Genomic DNA, 25,662 nt, shown 5'->3' on the forward strand with positions numbered 1-25,662 from the left:
AACATGAGGCTAAATCAGAAAAAGATAAGAGTTGAAAAGCACAGATCTTTCGTCGCTATCAACATTTGATCGATAATTGGAAGGAACTGGTGACATTGGTGCCAGCTGTGCTTCCCCCTTGAACTTCACTCTTGGCCATCTCCCATGGAGCATGGAAAATGGGATACTTTGCTTGGAAGAGCCGAGGTGGCGCAGTGGTTAGGGTGCAGTACTGCAGGCCACTTCAGCTGACTGTTATCTGCAGTTCAGCGGTTCTAATCTCACCGGCTCAAGGTTGACTCAGCCTTCCCTCCTTCCGAGGTGGGTGAAATGAGGACCCAGACTGTTGGGGGCAAATATGCTGACTCTGTAAACCGCTTAGAGAGAGCTGAAAGCCCTATGAAGCGGTATATAAGTCTAACTGCTATTGCTATTGCTATCTACCACAGCATCCCTGAACAAGCAGGAAGATTCCAAAAACCTCTTGAGATGAATGTCTTTTCTGACCTGCCTTTGCAGTGCGAGAAATAGAAACAAAGTGAATGGAGAAGACCTCATGGTTGGCACCACTGAAGATACAGGTCTATGTTTTATTCATGCGTTATGAACATATGTCCCGAATGGATTATATCACTACACAGGATGTCAGCCAATGCTATCAATATAATGGCATGCAGGCTGGCAGCATAGCGGCAGAAGGAAGAAAGCGAGCTGTGGCGGTGCTCCGGAGGGTGGGCAGATGTGCACCACATGTGCAACCCTGGGACATCCATCCACACTCCTGGAGCACTGCCACTGCCTCTCTCAGCCCCAGTGTAGTGCCCGTGTCTCCCCCGCCCACCCGCTGGCTGGGCTGCCCTGGAAACGGTGTCTCCCCCTTCACGGGCTGGATGTGTGACCCAACCTTGGAAGGCAAGAAATCAGGACTGGGAAGGCCACACGGAAGGCAAGGATGGCACGGCCACGGGGATGGGAGTAGGCTGCTAGCTCCCTTCCCCACGGTCGGGTGGCCCCAGCATGCTTGCCGGCCTTCCATGCAGCCTTCCCAGTGGCAAACAGGGAGCAATTGGGGGCATGGCCAGCCAGAGGTCACTACCAGTTTTCCGAACCAACCTAAATTTCCGCTATTGGTTCGTATGAACTGGTGCGAACCGGCTGACTACTACCTCTGCATTCAGTCATCTGTATTTGTGTGTGTGTGTGTGTGTGTGTGTGTGTGTGTGTGTGTATGAGTGTGTGTGTTTGTGTGTGTACACACTCTACCAATAGCTTTCCCATCATTATGTCGGCTACACTACATGAGGGTTGAAATTGGGTATTAACTTTTTTCAGGTTCAGTTTAAGACATTTTCAAATTCCTAATTAGATCGAATCACTACTGTCAATCTGTCAACATATAGGTAGCTCTACGTATTGTGGGTTCTCTGTGTACTATTGTATTACAGGTGAGATGATTCATAAAATAAATTATTGTAACTTCCCACGAATATTTATCCTCACGCCACATTTCTCCTTCACTTGATCCCCGGGGTTTAATACAGGTAGTCATTGACTTACAACAGCAATGGAGCCCACAATTTACGCCATTGAGTGAGACATGTGTTAAGTGAGCTTTGCCCCATTTTACGGACTTTCTCGCCATCGTTGTTAAGTGAATCCCTGCAGTGGATAAGTTAACAGCCCGGTTGTTAAATGAATCTGGTTTCCTCCTTGACTTTGCTTGTCAGAAGGTCACAAAAGGGGATCACGTGACCCCAGGACACTGCAACCATCATAAATAGGAACCAGTTGCCAAGTATCTGAATTTTGATCAGATTATAAAAATGCTGCAAATGTTGTGAAAAACTGTCATAAGTCATTTTTTTCAGTGCCGTTGTAACTTTGAACTGTCCCTAAACGAACTGTTGTAAGTCAAGAACTATCTGTAGTTTTGGACTGCATGTATGCATCATTTTTAAGGTTCCATTTTATACAAATACACAAGGGAAGTGGAATATTTTTGAACTCAGCGAACCGAATACGGTAAATGCCACAATGGTGGTGAGATTAGCCTTCCCCAGTCTGAGGCTCCTTTAGCCGTGATGTAACCACAAATCCCATAATTCCTAACCGGCACAATCCTCCTGTGACATTAATATGAGAAATTGACTTTGGAATCTGTGCATCCACAAGAGCTCATTTGTCAACACAACGTACCGTAAACAGAGAATCACATACAGACACACACAAAGCCATACATGTAGATGGAGACCACTTCAAGTTACTTTTTGTCCTAACCACTCTTTCCTTCCAAACTTCCATGATTCCAAGCTGGGCGTTCAGTGCTTCGTCATCAGGTCAACAAAGATGACCTGGAAACATGGCACAACACCCTCTCTGAAGGCTTAGAGAGCAGAAGCAAGACGGGAACACTAGGTTACTTCACGATGGACATCTCTTCGGACTTGGTCTTATTGGTCTGATTTCAGCTTAGAGAGTTTGAGTGTCCCGAGTGTCCTTGAACTTCTGTCAAGCAAGCTTGGTCACTGTTTCGCTCTACTCTCAGCGGGGAAAGAAAACCACCTGATTAGAAATGAATTCCTTGAGTGAGGGTACAAGATTGCAGTGGTGATGAAGAAGAAGTTTATGGATGGATCTTGGCCCTTACGATCCGGGCCACTGGTTCCTACGGTTCCTGCTTTTCCGGCTATTGAGAAGAGCCTTTAGTTTGTTGTAGTCCCCTCTCATCTTGGAGGAACCGTCGGCCTGTTGACCCAACTGCCGCGTGTCTTTGCAATATTGATTAATCATCTGGAGTTCGGAGTGGCTGAAAGATCCAGCCAGGTCCTTGGGGTGGAACTGCAAAGCGTGGAGCGAACTGGCCCAGGTCCACGGAGACCACTTGTCCGTCATGAAGGCCACGGTGGTCAGAATCCAAACCTTGAAGTTCACCTTGGCTATGGTTTGCTTGAAGCCGTTTTCCGTGGCAATGCAGTGGTACGTCCCACGGTCAGCTTCCTGCACCAAACGGATGAGAAGACCTTGCTGCGTGGCGAGGATCCTTTCACTGAGTTTCACCTAGGGACAGGCCAAAATATATTATGTTTAAAAGTTTAAGAGACTTGTGTCCAAAATGTTACTTTTTAGAGGCCGCCTCCTGCCACATACCTCCCAACGGCCGATAAGAACTCACAGGCTGGGCCTTCTCCGGGTGCCATCGACCGGACAATGCCGGCTGGTGGCTCCTCGGAGGAGGGCCTTCTCTGTAGCTGCTCCGACCCTGTGGAACGACCTACCCGTAGAGATCCGGACCCTCCCCACTCTCTCGGCCTTCCGAAAAGCCACTAAAACCTGGCTATTCCGACAGGCCTGGGGCTGTTGACTTCATGAATGAGGTCCAGCCCCACCCAGATTGAGTGCATGGTGTGTTGTTTTTTAAATTGTTTCTTTTTAAATTGTTTCTTTTTATTTTTAACTCCTTATTTTAACTTTTTTCTGTAAGCCGCCCGGAGTCCGACAGGATTGGGCGGCATATAAATTTATTAAAAGTTAAAGTTAAAAGTTAAAGTTTTTGGTCATTGGGCTAATCTATCTTGCTATCGAATCATCTGACTTATTAAGAGTTTCCCCCCCAAAATAAATAAATTATTAATGCACCACTTAGTCCATCAAACTAATAAATAAATTATTAACCAATTGTTTGGTTTTTCTTCATCGGACATTGTTATAATAGGAAACGCTGGATTTTTTTAAATTTTTGTTTCCTTTTGGTTTTCCTGCGCTGACGGCCCCTCGACTGTACCGTTCGAAGAAGCATTTAATTTAATTCAACTCTTACCATAAATTATTAATCTAAGATATAAACAAACAAAAAAAGAACTTTAAATTAATGAAAGCAGTGCTCCCTTTCACATTTGTGATCCGGGTGTTATTCAGATGCTGATAATCAGTAATATAAAAGTATATTTTTGTCCACATAGAAACAGTGTGTGTGTGTGTGTGTGTGTGTGTGTGTGTGTGTGTTAGCATAACTCTGGAGTTATGCAATACTCTCTGGAAACAAATATAGTGAGGGTAAAACATCCCTAAAACCCCTCGGTGTGTGCGTTCCGTTAAGATACAGTCTGTTGTGCCTTAAAATGGCTTTTACCGTACTGCCGTAAAATGGCTTCTACTGTACAGCACAGTAGAGTTGCCATGGTAATGGCTTCACAGTCCTCCACAAGGGGGCTCCCTCTAGTAAGGGAGAAAATCCAACATTAGAAATTACATTTGGTCCGGACGTTTTCCCCCTATAAATAAATACCTAGAAAATGCCGGGTTATCAGCTAGTTTATAAATAATAATAATTTTTAAAAAGATTCATTCTACTTCAACTAAATGAATCCCTCCATCAGATTTAGCATGGTTCTCTCCTACAGATACTGTCCATAAAGAAATTGCTGGATTATGTCTGAACCTTCATGCCATCAGATTCTTATTTCACTCAGACACTTTGAAGCAGTGAAAATAATTTTAATTCTGGCATCTCGATTGCAAGCATTCTTGGCGAGTTAAAGAACACACTGTTGTTTCGTGTATCTTGAAATAAAAACGAACAGCTTTATGATCTGTTGACCCAGTCCTGATGATAACACATTGCATCTTGTTGCTTTTCAATAAGGTCACTCAACCAGTGGTGGGATTCAAATGATTTAACATTTGAATCGGGTCTCTGCCTTAATGACTGGCTGAGTGGGCGTGGCTATGATGGGCATGGCCAGGGGGTGTAAGAGGCAGCATTCAGCCTCCTGCACCCCCCTGGCAGTAAAAACAGACTGTGTGGGGCATGCCACCCCCTGTGCCCCATTTTTAGTAGGCCTCTTTGCAGGCTCCTGGGAGTAAAAAATGGGCCATGGGGGGTGTCACAACTCCCTATGCCCCATTTTGGGCCTATTAGGTCTCCCTGCAGGCTTCTGGAAGCAAAAACAGGCCACGGGAGGACTCCTGGAAGGGATTGTGTAGGAAGGGGCATGGCCAGCCAGTTTGCCCGAACTGGCCTGAACCGGCTGAATCCCACCACTGCACTCACCTCTTTCCTTCGGTCATTGTCCTTTTGGAAAAGCCATTTGATAGAAGCTTGGGGAGATTTAGGTGTACACTCAAGGAACGTGGTGTTGTTCTTGACTCCATACTGAATGACCTCAGCTGCGTTTCGATAAGCTAGAATGTAAATCAACATTTTCAACACTTTGAGAGTCATAGTTGAGACATTGGTGTTGTTTTGTACAATAGATGCCACCCTGTAAGATTGGAATAGCACTTGAATATAATAAAAATGAAGAAGGTTTTAATTCACCACTTGGAAAAAGTTCCATTACTCGGGACAGGGTATATTCTATCATGTTATCTTTAACTATTGTCAGAGTTTTGGCAGCATGATGATTATCACGAAATAAACCCAGGAGCACAACACAGCACACAGAGCCTGTAGAAAATTAATAGTGGTTTATATACAAATGTATACAGACATATACACGGTAGATAAATCCCTTACCACTCAGCTATGGACACAAGGAGAGAAATGAAATACATGACGAGAGAGAGGAATGCCCTCTAATGATCACATATATACTGTATAGACACCTCTTAAAGGGTGGCTTATGTGGACCCATCAGAGTCTTTAAAAAGTGATACATGTATTGCTGAATCATCCTAATTGCATCAGCCTACAGATTATAGCTTACAACCTTACATCAGCTGGTAGCTATTAAATCCTAGTGCCTGGCAACTATCGTAGATGCACTTAGAGCTATCTGGGTAGTACTGTAATCATAATAAGGTGCCCAGTTGTGGCATTTGTGCCATGAATGGAGGAGGAGGAGGAGGTGGAGGAGGAGGGGGGAGGGTGAGAGGAGGAGGAGGAGGGGGGGGGAGGAGGAGGAGGGGGAGGGGGAGGAGGAGGATCACAACATCAGTATTTATTCCAGTGATGGTTGCAGGCAGTACGCCCCGAGTACTCCCTGCCCGAATACCGGATACAGTTCCAGTACGGTGCTCCAGAGGGCCCACCCACCCACCCATCGTCCTTACCTGTCTTTAAACTCTGCTCTATTCTATTCTGTTCTATTCTATTCTATTCTACATTCTATTCTTTTCCTATTTCCTATTTCCTATTTCCTATATTCTATTCTATTCCATCCCATCCCATCATTCTGTTCTGCTCTGTTTGACTCTACTCTACTCTACTCTACTCTACTCTACTCTACTCTACTCTACTCTACTCTACTCTACTCCACTCCACTCCACTCCACTCCACTCCACTCCTATTCCTATTCCTATTCCTATTCCTATTCCTATTCCTATTTCCTATTTCCTATTTCCTATTTCCTATTTCCTATTCCTATTCTATCAGTTATTTTTTATTCCAAAGTCTTGGATTGCCAATATTATGACTGTCTCAATTTTTTCAGCAATGTAGTGATGTTCACTCCGCCCCCTCCACCTTTTCAATAGTAGCAGTGTTTGGTGCTTGCATTTAAGTTGTTCTGTCAATGTGTACTTTGAAGCCCACCAAGATCATGATCTTTGCCTTTTCGAAGATTTTTCCAGGTGTGTAATCTTCCCAGGTGTGATTTTACAAGGCTTTAATGAACAGGAAAGCCATGTTAAAAAAAGATAACAGAGTAGGGAGGGACCTTGGAGGTCTTCTAGTCCAACCCCCTGCCTAGGCAGGAAACCCTATACCATTTCAGACAAATGTCTCTCCAACATCTTCTTAAAGACCTCCAGTGTTGGAGCATTCACAACTTCTGGAGGCAACTTCTGTTCCACTGATTAATTGTTCTCACTGTCAGGAAATTTCTCCTTAGTTCTAAGTTGCTTCTCTCCATGATTAGTTTCCACCCATTGCTTCTTGTCCTGCCCTCAGGTGCCTTGGAAAATAGTTTGACTCCCTCTTCTTTGGGGCAACTCCTGAGATATTGGAACACTGCTATCGTGTTTCCCCTAGACCTTCTTTTCATTAAACTAGACATAATCAATTCCAGCAACTGTTTTTCATATGTTTTATTCCCTATAAAATAAAAGCCCCAATCCAGGATTTTTACAATTCGATGTTGCTTACATCACTTTGCTATTGTCATCCTGTCTTTCTTTTCCAGGAGCACAAAGAGCTTTCATGGGGATTAAAGCTTCATTGTTTCTTTAGGACAACAGCCCTGTGAGACCCAGGGTGTGTCCGAGAGAATGAATGACCGGCCAAAAAACATCCCACGGTGTTTTCCTTTTTGAAAGAGGAAGTTTTTTATGTGAAAGCTTCAAATGCAGCAGGATTAAGTAATAATAACAATAACCCCATATTTAATTATTTTGTAGCTGATGGCTTTGAAAAGAAGACAACAGGTTCACAATTGTGTGCATGCACAAAGAATCTTCTATGTTACTGAAGGAAAAAAATATGTATTTTTAAGGAGGGTTCATATCAGGTTTCCTGCCTGAGCAAGGGGCTGGACTAGAAGACCTCCAAAGTCCCTTTCAACCTATTCTGTTCTGCTCTGCTCTACTCTACCCTACCCTACTCTAATCTATTCTGCTCTATAGTATTCTACTCTACTCTACTCTACTCTACTCTACTCTACTCTACTCTACTCTACTCTACATTATTCTACTCTACAGTATTCTACTCTATTCTACTCTACTCTACAGTATTCTACTCTATTCTACTCTACTCTACATTATTCTACTCTACTCTACACTATTCTACTACTCTACTATAATCTACAGTATTGTACTGTACTTTATTCCACTCTACTCTACTCTACAGTATTCTACTCTATCCTACTCTACTCTACATTATTCTACTCTACTCTACAGTATTCTACTCTATTCTACTCTACTATAATCTACAGTATTGTACTGTACTCTATTCCACTCTACTCTACTCTACAGTATTCTACTCTATTCTACTCTACTATAATCTACAGTATTGTACTGTACTCTATTCCACTCTACTCTACAGTATTCTACTCTATTCTACTCTACTATAATCTACAGTATTGTACTGTACTCTATTCCACTCTACTCTACTCTACTCTATAGTATTCTACTCTATTCTACTCTACTCTACATTACTCTACATTACTCTACTCTACTCTACTCTACTCTACTCTACTCTACTCTACTCTACTCTACTCTACTCTACTCTACAGTATTCTACTCTAAATCACACCCAAACTCCCTCAAGTTTCAGGATGAAACTCTTCCCTGAGCACAACCCATCAAATATCCATCAATAAATACACCTTCCTTTATAGGAAACCATTCTGAAAAAAAAAAAAAAGGCCACTTACAATTAACCAGGAGAAAAGTTGTTTGGGAAACCTGGTGCAGCCTAACTATTTTGGGAAAGGCTGCTCCTTCTGCTTAAAATGGAACTGCCTTATATAATCTTAAGTGCTGGAATCCGAGACGGGGGATCGTTTTCCACTCTTTAAAGGAAGGAGGAAGAAAGGAAAAAAGGTCAAAGCCTTAAAAATAAAAAAGAAGGAAAAAGTGAGTAACTTCTTATTTCTTGAACACATTTTTTTTTGACTGTGTTTGGTTTTGGGCTGGAGCTTTGATTTAAAATAGATAAATAAACTACCTTTTTTTCAGAATTTTTGGAAAATCTAAGCTGTGCCAACCTTCCTTCCAGGGATGGGCTTCAAAAATGTTAGCATGTGGTTATGGACTGAATCTTGGTATATTTAAGGATAAAGGATGTTTAAATAATTGTAGTCAAATAAAAGTGGAGGTATGATGATGTTAATATAGTAAATATTTGAGGTAAGATATTTGAATTAATATGAATTATATTTGAGGACGGTGGAAGAGATGCACAAAAGCTTTTTGTAACCAGCTGATATACTTTTTACAACATGTTTGTTTTGGAAATAAATAAATAATAATAAATAAATAAATAAATAATAAATAAATAAATAAATAATAAATAAATAAATAATAAAAATGTTAGCAAGGGGTTCTCTGCCCAGTTGGTGGGCAGATGTGGCCATGGAGGAGGGGGGGCTTCCGGAAGCTTTCTTCGAGCCTCCAGGAGGGCAAAAATGGCCTCCTCGCGTTCCGGTAGGCCCGTTTTTGCTCTCCCTGAGCCTCTGTGTGCGCCCTGCACTTACAGGCCATATGGGGACTCCTGGACGGGTGACAGGGTGGGCATGGCCAGCCAGGAGTGGGATTTGGGGGTTCTCCAAACTGCAAACAATCTTGGTTAGAGGTTCTCCCAAACCCCTGCAAATCCCCAGAAGCCCACCCCTCCTGTTCCTTCCTCGCAATAAATAGGACACCGAAGCCAAAATACAGGCAATCCTTCACTTAGAATCATTTGCAGTGACTGTTGGAAGTTACAACGGCACTTACGTCCGTTTTTTCACACTTACGACCATCACAGCATCTGGATTATTGTATGACCAGAATTCAGACGCTTGGCACTGGTTCTTATTTATGACCATGGCTGGGCCCCAAGGTCCTGCGATGCCCTTTTTGCGTCCTTCTGACAAGATTTAACAACGGCAATGATTCGCTTAACAACTATGGCAAGGGAGGTCGTTAAAGGGGGTCAAAATTCACTTCAATGTTTTGCATAGCAGCATACATTTTGGGCTCAGTTGGGATTGTAAGTCAAGAATTAACCCACAGGTACAGTATAGGTGGGACCTTGCTCAATAGTAGTAACTGCAAAAGGGATCTTGGAGTCCTAGTGGACAAGCATTTAAATAGGAGCCAGCCGTGGGCAGCAGCTGCCAAAAAAGCCAACACAGTTCTAGGCTGCATCAACAGAGGGAGAGAATCAAGATCACGGGAAGGGTTAATACCATTTATAAGGCCTTGGGAAGTGAACCCTTGGAATACTGCATCCAGTTTTGGTCGCCACGTTGTAAAAAAGATGGGGAGACTCTAGAAAGAGGGCAGAGAAGAGCAACAAAGAGGATTGGGGGACTGGAGGCTGAAACGTACGAGAACGGTTGCAGGAACTGGGTATGTCTACTTTAATGAAAAGAAGGAGTAGGAGAGACATGATAGCAGTCTTCCAATATCTCAGGGGCTGCCCCAAAGAAGAGGGAGTCAAACTATTCTCCAAGGCACCTGAGGATAGAACAAGAGCAATGGGTGGAAACTAATCAAGGAGAGAAGCAACTTAGAACTAAGGAGAAATTTCCTGACAGTGAGAACAATTAATTAGTGGAACAACATGCCTCCAGAAGTTGTGAATGCTCCAACACTGGAAGTTTTTAAAGAAGAGATTAGAGAAACATTTGTCTGAAGTGGTGTAGAGTTTCCTGCCTAAACAAGGAATTGGACTAGAAGACCTCCAAGGTCCCTTCCAACTCTGCTATTCTGTTACTGTCTGTACAATAGCTTCCATTTACGTAGCTGGAAAACAAATGAATCAATATTCTGTTTCTTCAGAACGGTATGGATAAAGATGATTCCGAAGTCCGCTGACCTTATGACACAATTGCAATAAAATCGTGAAACTTAAAAGTAGGCGAACTTCAAAAGCTCAGGGAGACGTCTTCATTTATGGAGTCAACTTTGGCCAACGTTGTAGATAAGAGGGGTTTTTGCAACCAACCACTCCTGCTGCAGTGAAATTAAATACCCTCTCAAGACACACCGCCCAATGGGAAGGAAAAAACGGGACACATTTAGGGGTAATCCACTATTTTTACTAGCACGTGGAATGGCCACCATGATTCACTCAGGAAGAAAAGGGCCATTTCTTTCTGTAACCCAGCTATCTTTGAGTTCAACGTACCTTTGAGGTTAAATCCCGACACTGAGTCATAGGATTTCCATGTCTCACATCTTGCCTTCGACTCCGCCTGTAACAGTAAGGGAAAGGAAAGTTAGGTAGCTGCAAAATTTCACCAACTAGCCAAGTATCGATAATAGAGAGTATCTGCAGCTCAGGGTTGAACTGTGGGGTCCTTGGTGCTCTCTGAGCTTGGTGGTTTTCTTTCAGATGTTACACTACCCAACCAGTAACATCATGGTGGCACAGTGGTTAGAATGCAGTACTGCATGCTGACTCTGTCAACTGCCAACAGTTCGATCCTGACTGGCTCAAGGATACTGCAAATCCCTGTAGGGTTTTACAGTGAATCATCTGGATGGTCCTTAGAACTGAGGTTACACGTGTAAATAGAAATCGCAGCAATCTGCAGAAAATATTTGCCTGTCAGCTATTCTTTGCTCTTGAGAAAGCGAAGATCCCATACTTACAGAAATCTTATAAAGTAGATTGTAGAGCCCTTAGGCTGACGACACCTGTCCTTCCCTGGACAAAGTATGGGTCCCTGTTCGGGGCACCAAAATGTAGCATTTTAGGGTTCCCGAGGCTGAAGATGAAAGGAATGTCCACTCACGGATAGCTGAATCAACCAAGTTTATTGAGCATCCAGAATTAACATGAGAACCAACAGCAAACTTATTATCATGAAACATCATTCTTATAGTGTTTTCAGCTTCTTTGAGCTTTACGTATTATCTCATTATTGGCTAACAAATCTCCAAGGCACAATAATTGGTTAGTCCTTACATCATTGGTGTTCGTGAGAATGTTCACGTTGTAATAGCTAAGTAAATCAAGTGTTATCAATGAGTGAATAAAATGTTGCAGGTTATTACTTTGTTTCATCCCGTGTCCTCGAACATCCCTGGGAACACCTGCAAGAGCGAAGAATAGCTGACAGGCAAATATTTTCTGCAGATTGCTGCAGTTTCTACTTACACGTGTAACCTCAGTTCTAAGGACCATCCAGACGATTCACTGTAAAAACCCTACAAATCCCATTCTTTCCCATCAGTTGGGACTCGGGAGGCAGAGAAGAGAAGAGGGGCGGGGCCAGCCAGTGGTGGCATTTACCGTTCTCCAAACTGCTCTAAATTTCCACTAACAGTCCTCCAGAATTGCTCAGAACCTGCTGAATACCACCTCTGGCCCACCCCTGGTTTTGTGGGTAGTGGGGAAAAACAAAGAGGATTTTTATCCCGTACATGTTGATGTTGTGTTGTGATTTCTGGCTGGATGGCTTCTTTGCGAAGGAACATTTGTTTTTTGTTTCTTTTTTCCTTTTAGCATTGTTGCATGTTCCGTACAAGAATTTGACCTGAGGGTTAGAAGCCTTTCTCTCCAGCAATTTTTTTTTTCAAGCCTTTTGCCACGAAAATGTTGAAAGAGATCACAGACCAGGGAGGAACAAGAGGGTCTTTCAGAAGTCGTCGTGAAACAATGGAAAGATCCATTTCAAACGAGGAAAAAAAAAGCGCTGGGAAATTCGGTACTTAATGACCGTGACATGAAAAATATTTGGCAAACACGGCGATAGGTTTTTCACAAGGAAGCCACGATCCAACTTCTCGCAGTCATGTTTTGGAAAAACACGATTTTGTAGGCATTCAATGGGGCACCGAAAAGAGACAGGAGAAAACATTGTCTGCCCGAAGGAGTTACTTACTGGTGTCTAGACTCCCAGACTTGGCTGGCTACCGATAATTTTCCTCAATTTTATACATATATTCCTACATAAAGGAATTAATTTCCTAAACATGTAAAACCCAGACTTCATTATCTACGAGTTTCCTCTTTTCCCACCAAAGCAAGCCCAAATATTACTCAAAAGGAGATGGTTGTTATTTGGGAGGGGGGGAGAGAGAGAGAGAGAGAGAGAGAGAGAGGGACGGAGGGAGGGAGGGAGAGAGGAGAGAGAGAACAATTGGAATTCATATAAAGGTATACCTTTAAAAGAAAAACTAGCAATATGGAAACATTTTTTCGCTTCTTTCATTGAGAATATATTATCAACTCCGTGATATTAAATGGGGTTTGCTAAAAGGTGGAAATACACCACGTAAAATGGAGAATGGAAGGGAGATAAAGAGAGGGAAAGAGGGAGAAAGGAGACAGGAGAGAGGGAAGTAGAAGGGAGGGAAAGAGCAGGAGAGAGGGAAGCAGTGGTGGGATTCAGCCAGTTCGCACCTATTCGAAGAACCGGTTCGTAACTTTCTAAGCAGTTCGGAGAATCGGTTGTTGGAAGAAATCTCCTTTTGTGTTTTCCCCACTTTACAGGGCTAATCCTGTAAGGAAGGCAGGAAGGAAACATTCTAGTGTTGTTTCTAGCTTAATCTTTATTGCCCTGCTTACAGAAACTGCCTCTTCATTAACCCTTATTACATTGTTACAGCTAAGGCGAAGCGCCCATTGATCTGAGTGACATTGAGTTGGCCACACCCACCCAATCACAAGACCACCAAACCACGCCTACCCAGCTGGTCATTCGGGCAGAGGACCGTTTATTAAATTATTTGAATCCCATCACTGGAGGAAGGTGTGGAAAGAGAGGAGAGGAGAGGAAGAGAGCAAGGGAAAGTAGAGAAGAGAGAGAGAGGATAGAAGAAGGTAGGGAGGAGAAGAGAGGAGAAGCGGAGAGATGAAGATGAAATAATGTGTATGGAAAGCAGAAGAGCAATAAAAATTGAAGAGGCTGAATGGCAAGAGGAATTGATATACTACTGAATACTCAAAAATGTTGGTTAAGATGTGTAGATATGCTTTGGATTATATTATATGTTAAAATAAAATAAAACTTTTCTCCAAAAAAAAAAAAACATGTTAAACCCAGACTTCATTATCTATGCGTTTCCTTTTTTCCCACCAGAGCAAGCCCAAATATGACTTGAAAGGATATGGGGGCTCCATTGTGAAGCCCGGTGAAGATAGTTACAGACATATCTTCATGTTCAGATCACATTTTGGCAAATTCTGAAATGTGCAGCAGGCAAATATCATATTCAGAAACTTATTAGCACTAACAATGGGAACACAGTGAAACAAGGTCCCTGGTTTTCTTAAAAAATCTCTCAGAAGACAGAAAACATTCTAGATGGGCAGTCTGACTGTTTCGAAAACTTAGAAGCAGTGAAAGACATTCCCAGTAGCAGAGCAATAGTACTTGGACTTATATACCGCGTTCAACAGTAATTTACGGCCCTCTCTAAGTGGTTTACAGAGTCAGCCTCTTGCCCCCAACAATCTCGGTCCCCATTTACCCACCTTGGAAGGGATGGAAGGCTGAGTCAATCTAGAGGCCTGCCAGGATCGAACTGCTGGCAGTGGGCAGAGTCAGACCGAAATACTGCACTCTAACCACTGAGCCACCGATGTAGATGAGAAAGGGAATAAGAGAGGAAGGGAGAGATAGCGATAGAACTTAGACTTATATACCGCTTCACAGTGTTTTATAGCTCTCTCTAAGCGGTTTACAGAGTCAGCCTCTTGCCCCCAACAATCTAGGTCCCCATTTTAACCCACTTCGGAAGGAGAGAAGTCGAGTCAACCTTGAGCCAGGCAGGATCGAACTGCTGGCAGTGAGCTGAATCAGCCTGCACTACCGTGTTCTAACCACTGCACCACCACGACTCAGAGATATAGATAGATAGATAGATAGATAGATAGATAGATAGATAGATAGATGGATGGATGGATGGATGGATGGATGGATGGATGGATGGATGGATGGATGGGACAGATGGACGCACAGACGGACAGACAGACAGACAGACAGATAGGTGGGTGGATGATATGGGAATGAATGGATGGATGATAGACAGACAGAACTTAGCACTAGCACTTAGACTTATATACCGCTTCATAGTATTTCACAACCCTCTCTAAGCGGTTTACAGAGTCAGCCTTTTGCCCCCAACAATCTGGGTCCTCATTTTACCCACCTCGGAAGGGACGGACGTCTGAGTCAACCTTGAGCCTGGTGAGATTTGAACCACCAAATTTCAGGCAGCCGGCAGTCAGCAGAAGTAGCCTGCAGTACTGCACTCTAAACACTGCGCCACCATGATTATTACATCACAGCTATGTGAACAAAATGTTAACCGCCACAACTGCACTTCTTTCTGCCAATCTTATTCGTTGGCTTGTCCTCCTTCACCTTTTGCCCGTCGGGTAGAACCTGGAGGCAGGAGTTGCCATCCCAGGCACAGTAAGGGTCCCTGGCCAGGCAGCAGTCGGCACAGGCAGTCCCGTAGATGTGGCAACGGTGCAAGGAGACCTGGGTGACGCCTTCCTCGGAGCTGACATACAACTGTTGCTGTGGGAAAAGCAAGGGAGACGTTAGGGTTGCAGCTTCTGGAGCTGAAGGAAGATGCCTAGGCTGAAGGCAGCAAATAGAGATCTTCCACCCTTGAGCCCTTCAAAGGATCGCGAAGCCAAGGACTGAATCGCTTAGGCCAAAATGAATGCAGGGGGACTCTGGTTATCACTGTATGGCACGTCCCTTTTAGGAAATGTTTGGGAACGATGTTAACATTTTCCAAACTTTGAGGGTAAGGGTCTGTCTATTTGTCTGTCTGTCTGTCTGTCTGACTGACTGCCTGCTTGCCTGCCTCTCTCTCTCTCTCTCTCTCTCTAGCTATCCAGCTATCTATCATCTATAATTTCTTTCTCTCTGTATCCATCCATCCATCCATCCATCGTCTGTGTCTGTCTGTCCATCCATCGGTCTGTCCGTCCATCCATCCATCTATCATCCATCTCTGTCTGTCTGCCTGTCTGTCTGCCTGTCTGTCTGTCTCTGCCTGCCTGCCTGCCTGCCTGCCTGCCTGCCTGCCTGCCTGCCTGCCTGCCTGCCTGCCTGCCTGCCTGCCTGCCTGCCTATCTATCTATCTATCTATCTATCTATCTATCTATCTATCTATCTATCTATCTATCTATCTATCTATCTATCTATCCAACCATCCATCCATCCATCCATCCATCATCATTTTTATTTCTATCTCTCTCCATGAATCCATGTATCCATCCATCCATCCATCTATCATCCATCTCTGTCTGTCTGTCCGTCCGTCTGTCCGTCCATCCATCCATCCATCCATCCATCCATCCATCCATCCATCATTTTTATTTCTATCTCTCTCCATGAATCCATGTATCCATCCATCCATCCATCCATCTATCATCCATCTCTGTCTGTCTGTCCGTCCGTCCGTCCATCCATCCATCCATCCATCATTTTTATTTCTATCTCTCTCCATGAATCCATGTATCCATCCATCCATCATCACTTGTCTGTCTGTCTGTCTGTCTGCCTGCCTCCTGCCTACCTACCTACCTACTACTACTACCTACCTACCTACCTATCTATCTATCATCTCTCTTTCTGTCAATCTCCATCCATCCATCATCTATATATCTGTCTGTCTGTCTATCTATCATCTATCTATTTATCATCTATTTCTCCTTCCCTCCCAAATCTCTCTCTCTCTCTCTCTCTTTCTCCTTCTCTCTCTCTCTCCATCAGCACATAGCAGATGCACACATTTTTGGGATGGTATTAGAACGAGTGGCAGCCTTTAAAACCCTTCTCTGTAAAGATCTCATCATTTGGCATACAACATGTTCTTTACTTTCCACTCCAACTACTTCATAGATTGATTACTCAGCTATGATATATTTGGGGTGGGGGTGGTAGCAAAAAGGTCTTTCTAAATAAGTCACAGCCTGCCTGATTTAGTTAATCACCATCGTATCACTAGACAAAGTTAGCCTTGACATATGTTGATAACTGGTTTAAATTCATTGCCCTGGTTCAGGATTCCACTCATGGCCTCTAATTGATATATTTGCACCAAATACATTTAAGGATTTTCAAACCCCAAACTGCAACTGCTTAATGATGATTCTTGGTTTGGTACTCAACTCATGGTCTAAAATTGATATAGTTGCACCATTTAAGGAATGATAAACTCCAAATTGTAACTGTTGAATGATGTTCTTTCTCTCAGTACCTTTTTCGATGAAATGGCCATTGTTGTTATCGGAGCATTATTCTGGAAAAAAAAAGAATAGTTTAGATTCTAAAACTTTGGTCATAACAATCATAACAGTCCCCAATTCATAAATTGAGCTGTGGTGGCACAGTGCTTAGAATGTAGTACTGCAGATGAACTAACACTGCCCACAGCCAGGAGTTCGATCATGACCGGCTCGAGGTCGACTCAGCCTTCCATCCCTTCCAAGGTGGGTAAAATGAGGACCCAGATTGTTGGGGGGCAAGAGGCTGACTCTGTAAACCGCTTAGAGAGGGCTGTAAAAGCACTATGAAGCGGTATATAAGTCTAAATGCTATTATTGTTATTCAAACTGTGGTAGCGCAGTCTTAGAATGCAGTTAGTTGTAGACAAACTAACTCTGCCCACTGCCAGGAGTTCATCCTGACCGGCTCAAAAGTTGACTCAGCCTTCCATCCTTCCGAAGTCAGTAAAATGAGGACCCAGATTGTCGAGGGCAAAAGGCTGACTCTGTAAAAACGCTTAAGAGAGGGCTGGAAAGAACAGTGAGCAGTACAGAAGTCAAAGTGCTATTGCTATCCCTTCCTCCATCCCTCCCTCCTTCCCTTCCTCCCTTTCTTCTGGCACAGTGGCTAGAAAGCACTATTGCAGGCTAATTCTGCCCACTGCCAGGAGTTCGATCCTTGATTGGCTCAAGGTTGACTCAGCCTTCCATCCCTTCTAAGGTGGGTAAATGAGGACCCAGATTGTTGGGGGGCAAGAGGCTGACTCTGTAAACCGCTTAGAGAGGGCTGTAAAACACTATGAAGCAGTATATAAGTCTAAGGGCTATTGCTATCCTTCCTTCCTTCCTTCCTTCCTTCCTTCCTTCCTTCCTTCCTGCCTGCCTGCCTGCCTGCCTGCATGCCTGCCTGCTGCCTGCCTGCCTGCACAGTGGTTAGAAAGCAGCATTGTAGGCTAACTCTGCCAACTGCCTGGAGTTCAATTCTGTCTGGCTCAAGGTGACTCAGCCTTCCATCCTTCCGAGGTGGGTAAAATGAGGACCCAGATTGTTGGGGACAAATAGGCTGACTCTGTAAACCGTTTAGAGAGGGCTGTAAAAAGCACTACGAAGCGGTATATAAGTCTAAGTGCTGTTGCCATAAACTGACAGTCCAGTCTCCAGATAATAAACACTTTTGTCCTTTTTCCTCCAGCTTTGTAACATGTTTCTCACCCTTCCCCGTGACAGCATCATATCCAACACTGGCAAAGCTTTGTAACCCTGACTTCTTACGGATCCATCACAGGAGGAGCCGATGAAGAACGGAAGATAAGCCAGTCTTGTTCTTCTCAAATATAAATCCCGTGTTTATGCTTTGAAAAATGAGAGCACGTATCCTTTGGGTCACAGCTCAATTTAACGAGTGTGTAAACAGGATTGTGTGGTGTGTGGGGGGGGAAAGTGTCCCGTGTTTCTTGCCAGCAATACCGAACGAGGTATTTGGATGAATCAAGGCAACCGTCCACATTGCAAATGAAGTGTTGGCACGTTTGACGTTGTGTTTGCATTCAGCTGGTTCAGAAGACCTGTCCAGCTAGCGGGCATGTACCTCTCTGGGGCTACTCGGGCCCAAATTTAGAAACAGAAAAAGGACAAAGGAGGTACATGAAGCTAACTAGCAAGGCAATATATCCCTCTTTGTAAAACACACTCATATGATAGCCAAGAAGAGAAGAGGAAGGCTCAAAGATTAGCAGGATAATCCCATAAGAAAAAAACAAAGTCTGTTTCTAATCATTACTACTACACTTGGAAAAGCAGAATGGATACACATCACTTGGTTCTCATTTGCACTATAAGTAGTTCTCAATTTAAGGACACAAATGAGTCCAAAATTTATGTTGCTAACTGAGACATGTTCTGAGTGAGTTTTGTCCCATTTTATCCTTCCTTCCATCCTTCCTCTCTTATTCCCATTCTCATTCCCCTTCCTGGTGGTGCAGTGGTTAGAATGCAGCAAGATTGACTCAAGTTCTTCCATCCTTCTGAGGTCAGTAAAATAAGGACCCAGATTGTTGGGGGCAATAGGCTGACTCTGTAACGACATAGAGAGGGCTGTAAGCACTGTGAAGCGGTATATAAGTCTCAGTGTATTGCTATCCCTCCCTCCCTTCGTCCTTCCTTCCTTCCTCCCTTCCATCCTTCCTCTCTTACTCCCTTCTCATTCTCCTTCCTGGTGGTGCAGTGGTTGGAATGCCACATTGCAGGTAAATTCTTCCCACTGCCAAGAGTTCAGTCCTGACTGTCTCAAGATTGACTCAAGTTCTTCCATCCTTCTGAGGTCAGTAAAATGAGGAGCCAGATTGTTGGGGGCAATAGGCGACTCTGTAAACCCACTTAGCGAGGCACTATAAAGCATTGTAAAGAAAGTATACAAGTCTAAAGAGCTATTGTGAAATGCAAAAAAACAAAAATGCACAGGTACAGTATAGGTGGTACCTTGGCTCAATAGTAGAACCTGTGAGAGGGACCTTGGAATCCTAGTGGGCAACCATTTAAATAGGAGCCAGCCGTGTGCAGCAGCTGCCAAAAAAGCCAACACAGTTCTAGGCTGCATCAACAGAGGGAGAGAATCAAGATCACGTGAAGGGTTAATACCACTTTATAATGCCTTGGTAAGGCCACACTTGGAATACGGCATTCAATTTTGGTCGTCACAATGTAGAAAAGATGTGGAGACTCTAGAAAGAGTGCAGAGAAGAGCCACAAAGAGGATTAAGGGACTGGAGGCTAAAACACAATGAAGAACGTATTGCAGGAACTGCATAATGTCTAGTTTAATGAAAAAGAAGGACCAGGGGAGACATGATAGCAGCCTTCCAATATCTCAGGGGTTGCACAAAGAAGAAGGAGTCAAAACTATTCTTCAAAGCACCTGAGGGCAGAACAAGAAGCAATGGGTGAAAACTAATCAAGGAGAGAAGCAACTTAGAACTGAGGAGGGATTTCTTGACAGTGAGAACAATTAACTAGGGGAACAGACGTTGCCTCCAGAACGTTGTGGGTGCTCCAACACTGGAAGTTTTTAAGAAGATGTTGGATAGCCATTTGTCTGAAGTGGTGTAGGGTTTCCTGCTAGGCAGGGGGTTGGACTAGAAGACCTCCAAGGTCCCTTCCAACTCTGCTATTGTAATTGTATTATATTGTATTGCCCTTCCTTCCTTCCTTCCTTCTTCCTTCCCTCCCTCCCTCCCTCCCTCCCTCCCTCTCTTATTCCCTTTCTCATTCTTCTTCCTGATGTGGCAGTGACTCATTCTGCCCACTGCACAGGAGTTCAATCCTGACCTCCTCAAGGTCAATTCAGCCTTCCGTCCTTCTGAGGTGGGTAAAATGAGGATCCAGATGGTTGGAGGCAATAGGTTGACTCTGTAAACCACTTAGAGCGGGCTATAAAACACTGTGAAATGGTATATAAGTCTAAGTGCTATTGCTAAGTGCTATATATAGCAATAGCAGTTAGACTTATATACCGCTTCATAGGGCTTTCAGCCCTCTCTAAGCGGTTTACACAATCAGCATATCGCCCCCAACAGTCTGGGTCCTCATTTCACCCACCTCGGAAGGATGGAAGACTGAGTCAACCTTGAGCCGGTGAGATTAGAACCGCTGAACTGTAGATAACAGACAGCTGAAGTGGCCTGCAGTACTGCACCCTAACCACTGCGCCACCTCGGCTATATGTATATGTATGTCTGTGTGTGTGTGTGTGTGTGTATATCTCTATCTCTATCTCTATCTCTATATCTATATCTATATCTATATCTATCTATATCTATATCTATATCTATATCTATATCTATATCTATATCTATATCTATCTCTATCTCTATCTCTATCTCTATATCTATATCTATATCTATATCTATCTATCTATGTATCTATCTATCTATCTCTCTATCTATCTATCTATCCATCCATCCATACACACACACACACACACATATGGATTGTATCAGAAATTGCAAGCAGAGCACGCACAAGAATTCCCAATCAATCTGGAAGTCAGGAATCCTGAGTGACTGATGTCATGTCAAATCAGATCTGACATCCCGTTGCAATTTATTCCCTGAACACAGACCAGAGAAATCCCCATCCATTCCCCCCCCCCTCTCCCTCTCAGGTGTTTTTTTCCCCTTATTCTCCATCACACTGTGGCTGAATTTTTCACTGAGTTTCGAAAGGGAGACGCAGACGAAAGTGAGCTGCGAGCGAGAGCAGATAAGGATACGAAAGAGAAGAGGGAGGCAGCCAAGAACCAAGTCATCTCTTGGAGAGCTTTCAGAAGGCTTGACAGAAATTGTCCAAGGATTTCTCCAGATATTTCCCTCCCCCCTCCCCCTGGGAAAGGACTTCCCAAGGGATTGCAAAAGCCGCCAGTTCCTCAGTTCACCCACACACTAAAGGATAATCTAGCTATCATGTGATTTCCTGACCCCCCCCTCCCACTGTCTTCAGCAATTGTCCCATCTTAGAATCATAGGGCTGGGAAGGACCTCTAAGGTCTTCTAGTCCAGAGTCCCCAACCCTTTCCAGATCTGTGGACCCGTGATGGTGGTAGGGAGGGGGGTTTCTGACCGAGGCTTCCCAAGGGCATGCAGCAAAGTCCTTGTCCCAAACAAAACCCCTTTTATTAATTGACTGTGAATTCTGCTCCTTCACATCCAGCAAAGTCTTTCAAGGGAGGATTTACAGTCACAGACCTTATCTGGCTTGGAGAGATGCCAGGCCGAGATCTGCAGAACTTGACCAGGAGTCTCGGAGAGTCACAAACCAATGAAGCGAACTAATTGTCTCCTGCAAACTCCACTCCCCTTTTGCTCCTCTTTAATTTCCTCTGGGAGGGCCCATTCATCGTTCACCTGTGGCCTTCCTCCCAAGTCAACCCCTGTTCTTTAGCTGCTCCCTTCGTCTGGCAACTCGTGCATGCGCACACTGGGAACAGGCTCCAGCTGTTCTTCTGCCTCACTGATTTCCGACTCCGAAGGCAGCTGATAACTGTCAGATGGCCCTGGCCCCCTCTCTGCCTCTGACGCAGAGCCCTCCTCAGAGCCTTCCCCAGACTCCAGGACTGGCCCATGTTCCTCCCTAACCTCCTCATTGTCTGAATCTGCTGCCAGCTCCACTGGCATTAGTGGGCTACAACAGAGGGAAGAAGGGATAGTTTGTGCACGTGGATCTGCAATTCTTTGGTAATGATTTAGAAATAGCAAAATATTGCAACAGACAACTGCCCCAGCCAAATGCTATTCATATGAGCTCGCATGGTTCATAGGCATATGTTGGAGCATGCTTTTTGTTTGCATATAATTTTCTGCTTCTCCACAGTTGGTTTACTTCGCCAGATCTCCGACTGAAAAAAATGGATGGATGCTTTTATGATTGAAACCAGAGAACTGTTATCCTTGACGACATCTCACAAATACACCAGGTCTCAGACATGTTTTAAGCACCCTAAACCCACTTTCTCATCTGTGGAAATGTGGCTGTGTTAAAAAAGGAAATTATTTTTTCCTCCTCTTTCTTTCTGCGGTAGCTTGTCCTACTCCTTAAAACAGTGGTCTTCAAACTGGCAACTTTAAGACTTGTGGACCTTCAACTCCCAGAATTCTCCAGCTGGCTCCAGTCTTAAAGTTGCCAAGTTTGGGGAACCCTGCCTTAAGAGCACGGGGAATTTTTGGGGGGAAATTAATTCTCTTAAAGGGTCTTAACACTGGAGAAGTGGGATGTGAAATAGGCCAAATCCAGCTTGATTCAGAAAGAATCTTGTCATTTTTTGGAAGAGTCGTTTTTTGGAGGAGTTCTTTAATTTCCTTTTTCTGCATAACGGTAACTGTTGCAGTCTAATCTGAGCTTGGGAACATGGAAGAGGATTTCAAAAGTCAGACTTGCTTTGACGGAACTACTTTTCTTAGCATATATTACAACTGGATGCAAAAACTGGCAAGTAACGGATGTTTCTGGTTCCACTAACAGTTCACAGGGAAATCAAGCAAGTCCCCCTCCATCTCCTGAGGACTTCCAAATACCTAGTCAAAGTCCATGAATTGGGTTTTTGAAGTGTTCCAATATCTCAGGGGCTGCCCCAAAGAAGAGGGAGTCAAGCTATTCTCCAAAGCACCCGAAGACAGGATAAGAAGCAATGGGTGGAAACTAATGAAGGAGAGAAGCAGCGTAGAACTAAGGAGAAATTTCCTGACAGTGAGAACAATTAATCAGTGGAACAGAAGTGGCCTCCAGAAGTTGTGAATGCCCCAATACTGGAAGTCTTTAAGAAGATGCTGGATAGCCATTTGTCTGAAATGTATAGGATTTCATGCCTCAACCATTCACTAAGGCTGCATTACTATTACTATTAGTCTTCTCATCGTCCTATCACCCATCTCCTCCACTTAAGACTGTATGACTGTAACTTTGGTGCTTTCATCCTACGATTTACATTTATATTGATTGATTCCTGATTGCTTATTTGTACCCTATGACTATCATTAAGTGTTGTACCTGATTATCTGACAAATGTATCTTTTATGTCTTTTTATATATACTGAGAGCATCTGCAACCAAAGACAAATTCCTTGTGTGTACTATCACACGACCAATAAATAATTCTATTCTATTCTATTCTATTCTTATTCTACTCTACTCTATTCTACTCACTATTCTCTTATTCAATTCTATCTACTCTATTCTACCCTACCCTACCCTACTCTATTCTACTCTATACTCTACTCACGATTCTCCTATCTATTCTATTCTATTCTACTCTACTCTGTTCTATCTCAGTGGAATGACTTGCCTCCAGAAGTTGTGGGTGCTCCACCACTGGAGGATTTCAGAAGAGATTGGAGAACATTTGTCCGGAATGGTATCGGGTCTCCTGCCTGAGCAGGGGGTCAGACTAGAAGACCTCCAAGGTCCCTTCCAACTCTGCTACTCTATTAATCTATAATGTGAATCTTGCTCTGGTTTTTCTTCCTAAGTCACTTCTTTAGAGCTTTAGCTAATTGAGGCCAATATCGGAAACCTTTGGGTTATAAAGAAAGAAAATGGCAAGTTGGCTTTTTGAGAAGATGTCAGAAACCTTATCAACTAAGACATAGGCACACAAACACACAGAGAATATTTGACGTCCCACCCCAGAGATTGCAATCACAATATAAACAAGGAAAAAGTCCAGATTCAGTGGCAGCTGTTATAACGTGGAAAAAAGAACTCTATTAAAATTCTTCAAGCCAGGCTGACAATTTAATGAAAAACAATGATTTAAAGCGGTGTTGCAATTCTGCCTTTCTTCCCTTAGACCTCACAAGATCAATAGCATGAAACCTCTCTTTTAATAGACCCACCAAAAGCATGGGCATCGGTTGTTAAAATGTGAGTTAACTGAGAAAAGAGGTTTTCATGGTGAGTTGTATTCCCCACAACCTCACATAGACATAGCAAAGCAATAGCACTTAGACTTAAATACCACTTCACAGTGCTTTACAGCCCTGTGTAAGCGGTTTACCGAGTCAGCCTCTTGCCCCCAACATCTGGGTCCTCATTTTACCCACCTTGGAAGGACAGAAGGCTGAGTCAACCTTGAGCCAGTCAGGATAGAACTCCTGGCTGTGGGCAGATTAACCCTGCAATACAGCATTCTAACCACTGCCTACCACAGCTTAAATAACAATAAAATAGCATTTAGACATATATACAACTTCATAGTGATTTACAGCCCTCTCTAAGCAGTTTATAGAGTCAGCCTACTGACCCCCCAAGATTTTGTAGATTTGTAGATTTATTGAACATTTATAGGCCAGCCCTTTTCCCTGAGGGGACTCAGGGCGGCTTACAACAATGGGGGAAGGGGAGTGCAAGACAAGACATAAAAGAAAAACGTGAGATAAAAAAATTAACCATAAAACACAACATTCACTCAACACTCTGGGTCCTCATTTTACCCACTTCGGAAGGACGGAAGGCTGAATCCATCTTGGGCCTGGTGAGATTCGATCTGCCAAACTGCAGGCAGCCGGTGATCAGCAGAGCTAGCCTGCAGCACAGTACTCTAACCACTGTGCCATCAGGCTCTTTGGGGAAGAAGTGCAAAGGTGGTATTCAGCAGGTTCTGACCAGTTCTGGAGAAATGGTAGCGGAAATTTTGAGTAGTTCGGAGAGCTGGCAAATACCACCTCTGGCTGGCCCCGCCCCATCTATTTTCTCTTACAGAATATGCCACCATTACTGCTATAGGACTGGAAACTTTGATAGTGGTTTATATATGTTTTCGTTTGCCTGCTACTTTTGATTATCTGTTTGCCTGCTTGTTAGATGAAGTGTTTTGATGAGAGGGAAAAATAGAATGAAGAACCTTGCGAGAGAGACCAACCTTAAAAACTTCCAGTTTCTTCTAAGATCAGCTCTCCATTGTTGATGAGTTCGTGGGCAGTGCCACCACCTCTGCACCGTCCCCTGGTCTGTAACAGAGAGAGGCGGACCGTATTAGAGACCATGCAAAAAAGAAGAACGGAGTTTTTCATTGCAATACAATGCAAAGAGGAGCAAATTGGCTGGGATTAAGGGTACTTAATCCCTGTAGAAAACAGAAATGGGTTGCTTCTGGTAAAAAAAAAATGGTGAAAGCCAGTGCTGAAATTCCAAATCTTTTCCTCCAATTCTATGAGAGTGCGCAGCATTCAAAAACCACTCAGTGTCAGCACTGGTGAGATGAGCTGTTTGTTTTTTTTAGATTAGAGGTTCTGGAGAACCGGTAGCAGAAATTATGAGTGTGGAGAACCAGCAAGTACCACCTGTGGCTGGCCGCACCCCCACTATTCTCTGCC

General features: G+C 43.7%; 1 protein-coding gene across 1 annotated transcript in view; it reads right to left on the bottom strand.

Moving 5' to 3' along the window:
• Positions 1-1,731: 1,731 nt before the first annotated feature.
• LOC116523700 (semaphorin-3C-like) overlaps positions 1,732-25,662 on the bottom strand; it is an 82,441-nt gene continuing 58,510 nt past the window's right edge. The window contains 6 exon segments of the mRNA XM_032238833.1: positions 1,732-3,036; positions 5,030-5,160; positions 10,751-10,817; positions 14,940-15,098; positions 16,795-16,836; positions 25,209-25,229. Of these exon segments, the coding sequence (XP_032094724.1) occupies positions 2,623-3,036; positions 5,030-5,160; positions 10,751-10,817; positions 14,940-15,098; positions 16,795-16,836; positions 25,209-25,229 (834 nt within the window). The 3' untranslated portion in view covers positions 1,732-2,622.

The sequence above is a fragment of the Thamnophis elegans genome, unplaced genomic scaffold, assembly GCF_009769535.1.
Source record: "Thamnophis elegans isolate rThaEle1 unplaced genomic scaffold, rThaEle1.pri scaffold_94_arrow_ctg1, whole genome shotgun sequence".
Lineage (NCBI taxonomy): Eukaryota > Metazoa > Chordata > Lepidosauria > Squamata > Colubridae > Thamnophis > Thamnophis elegans.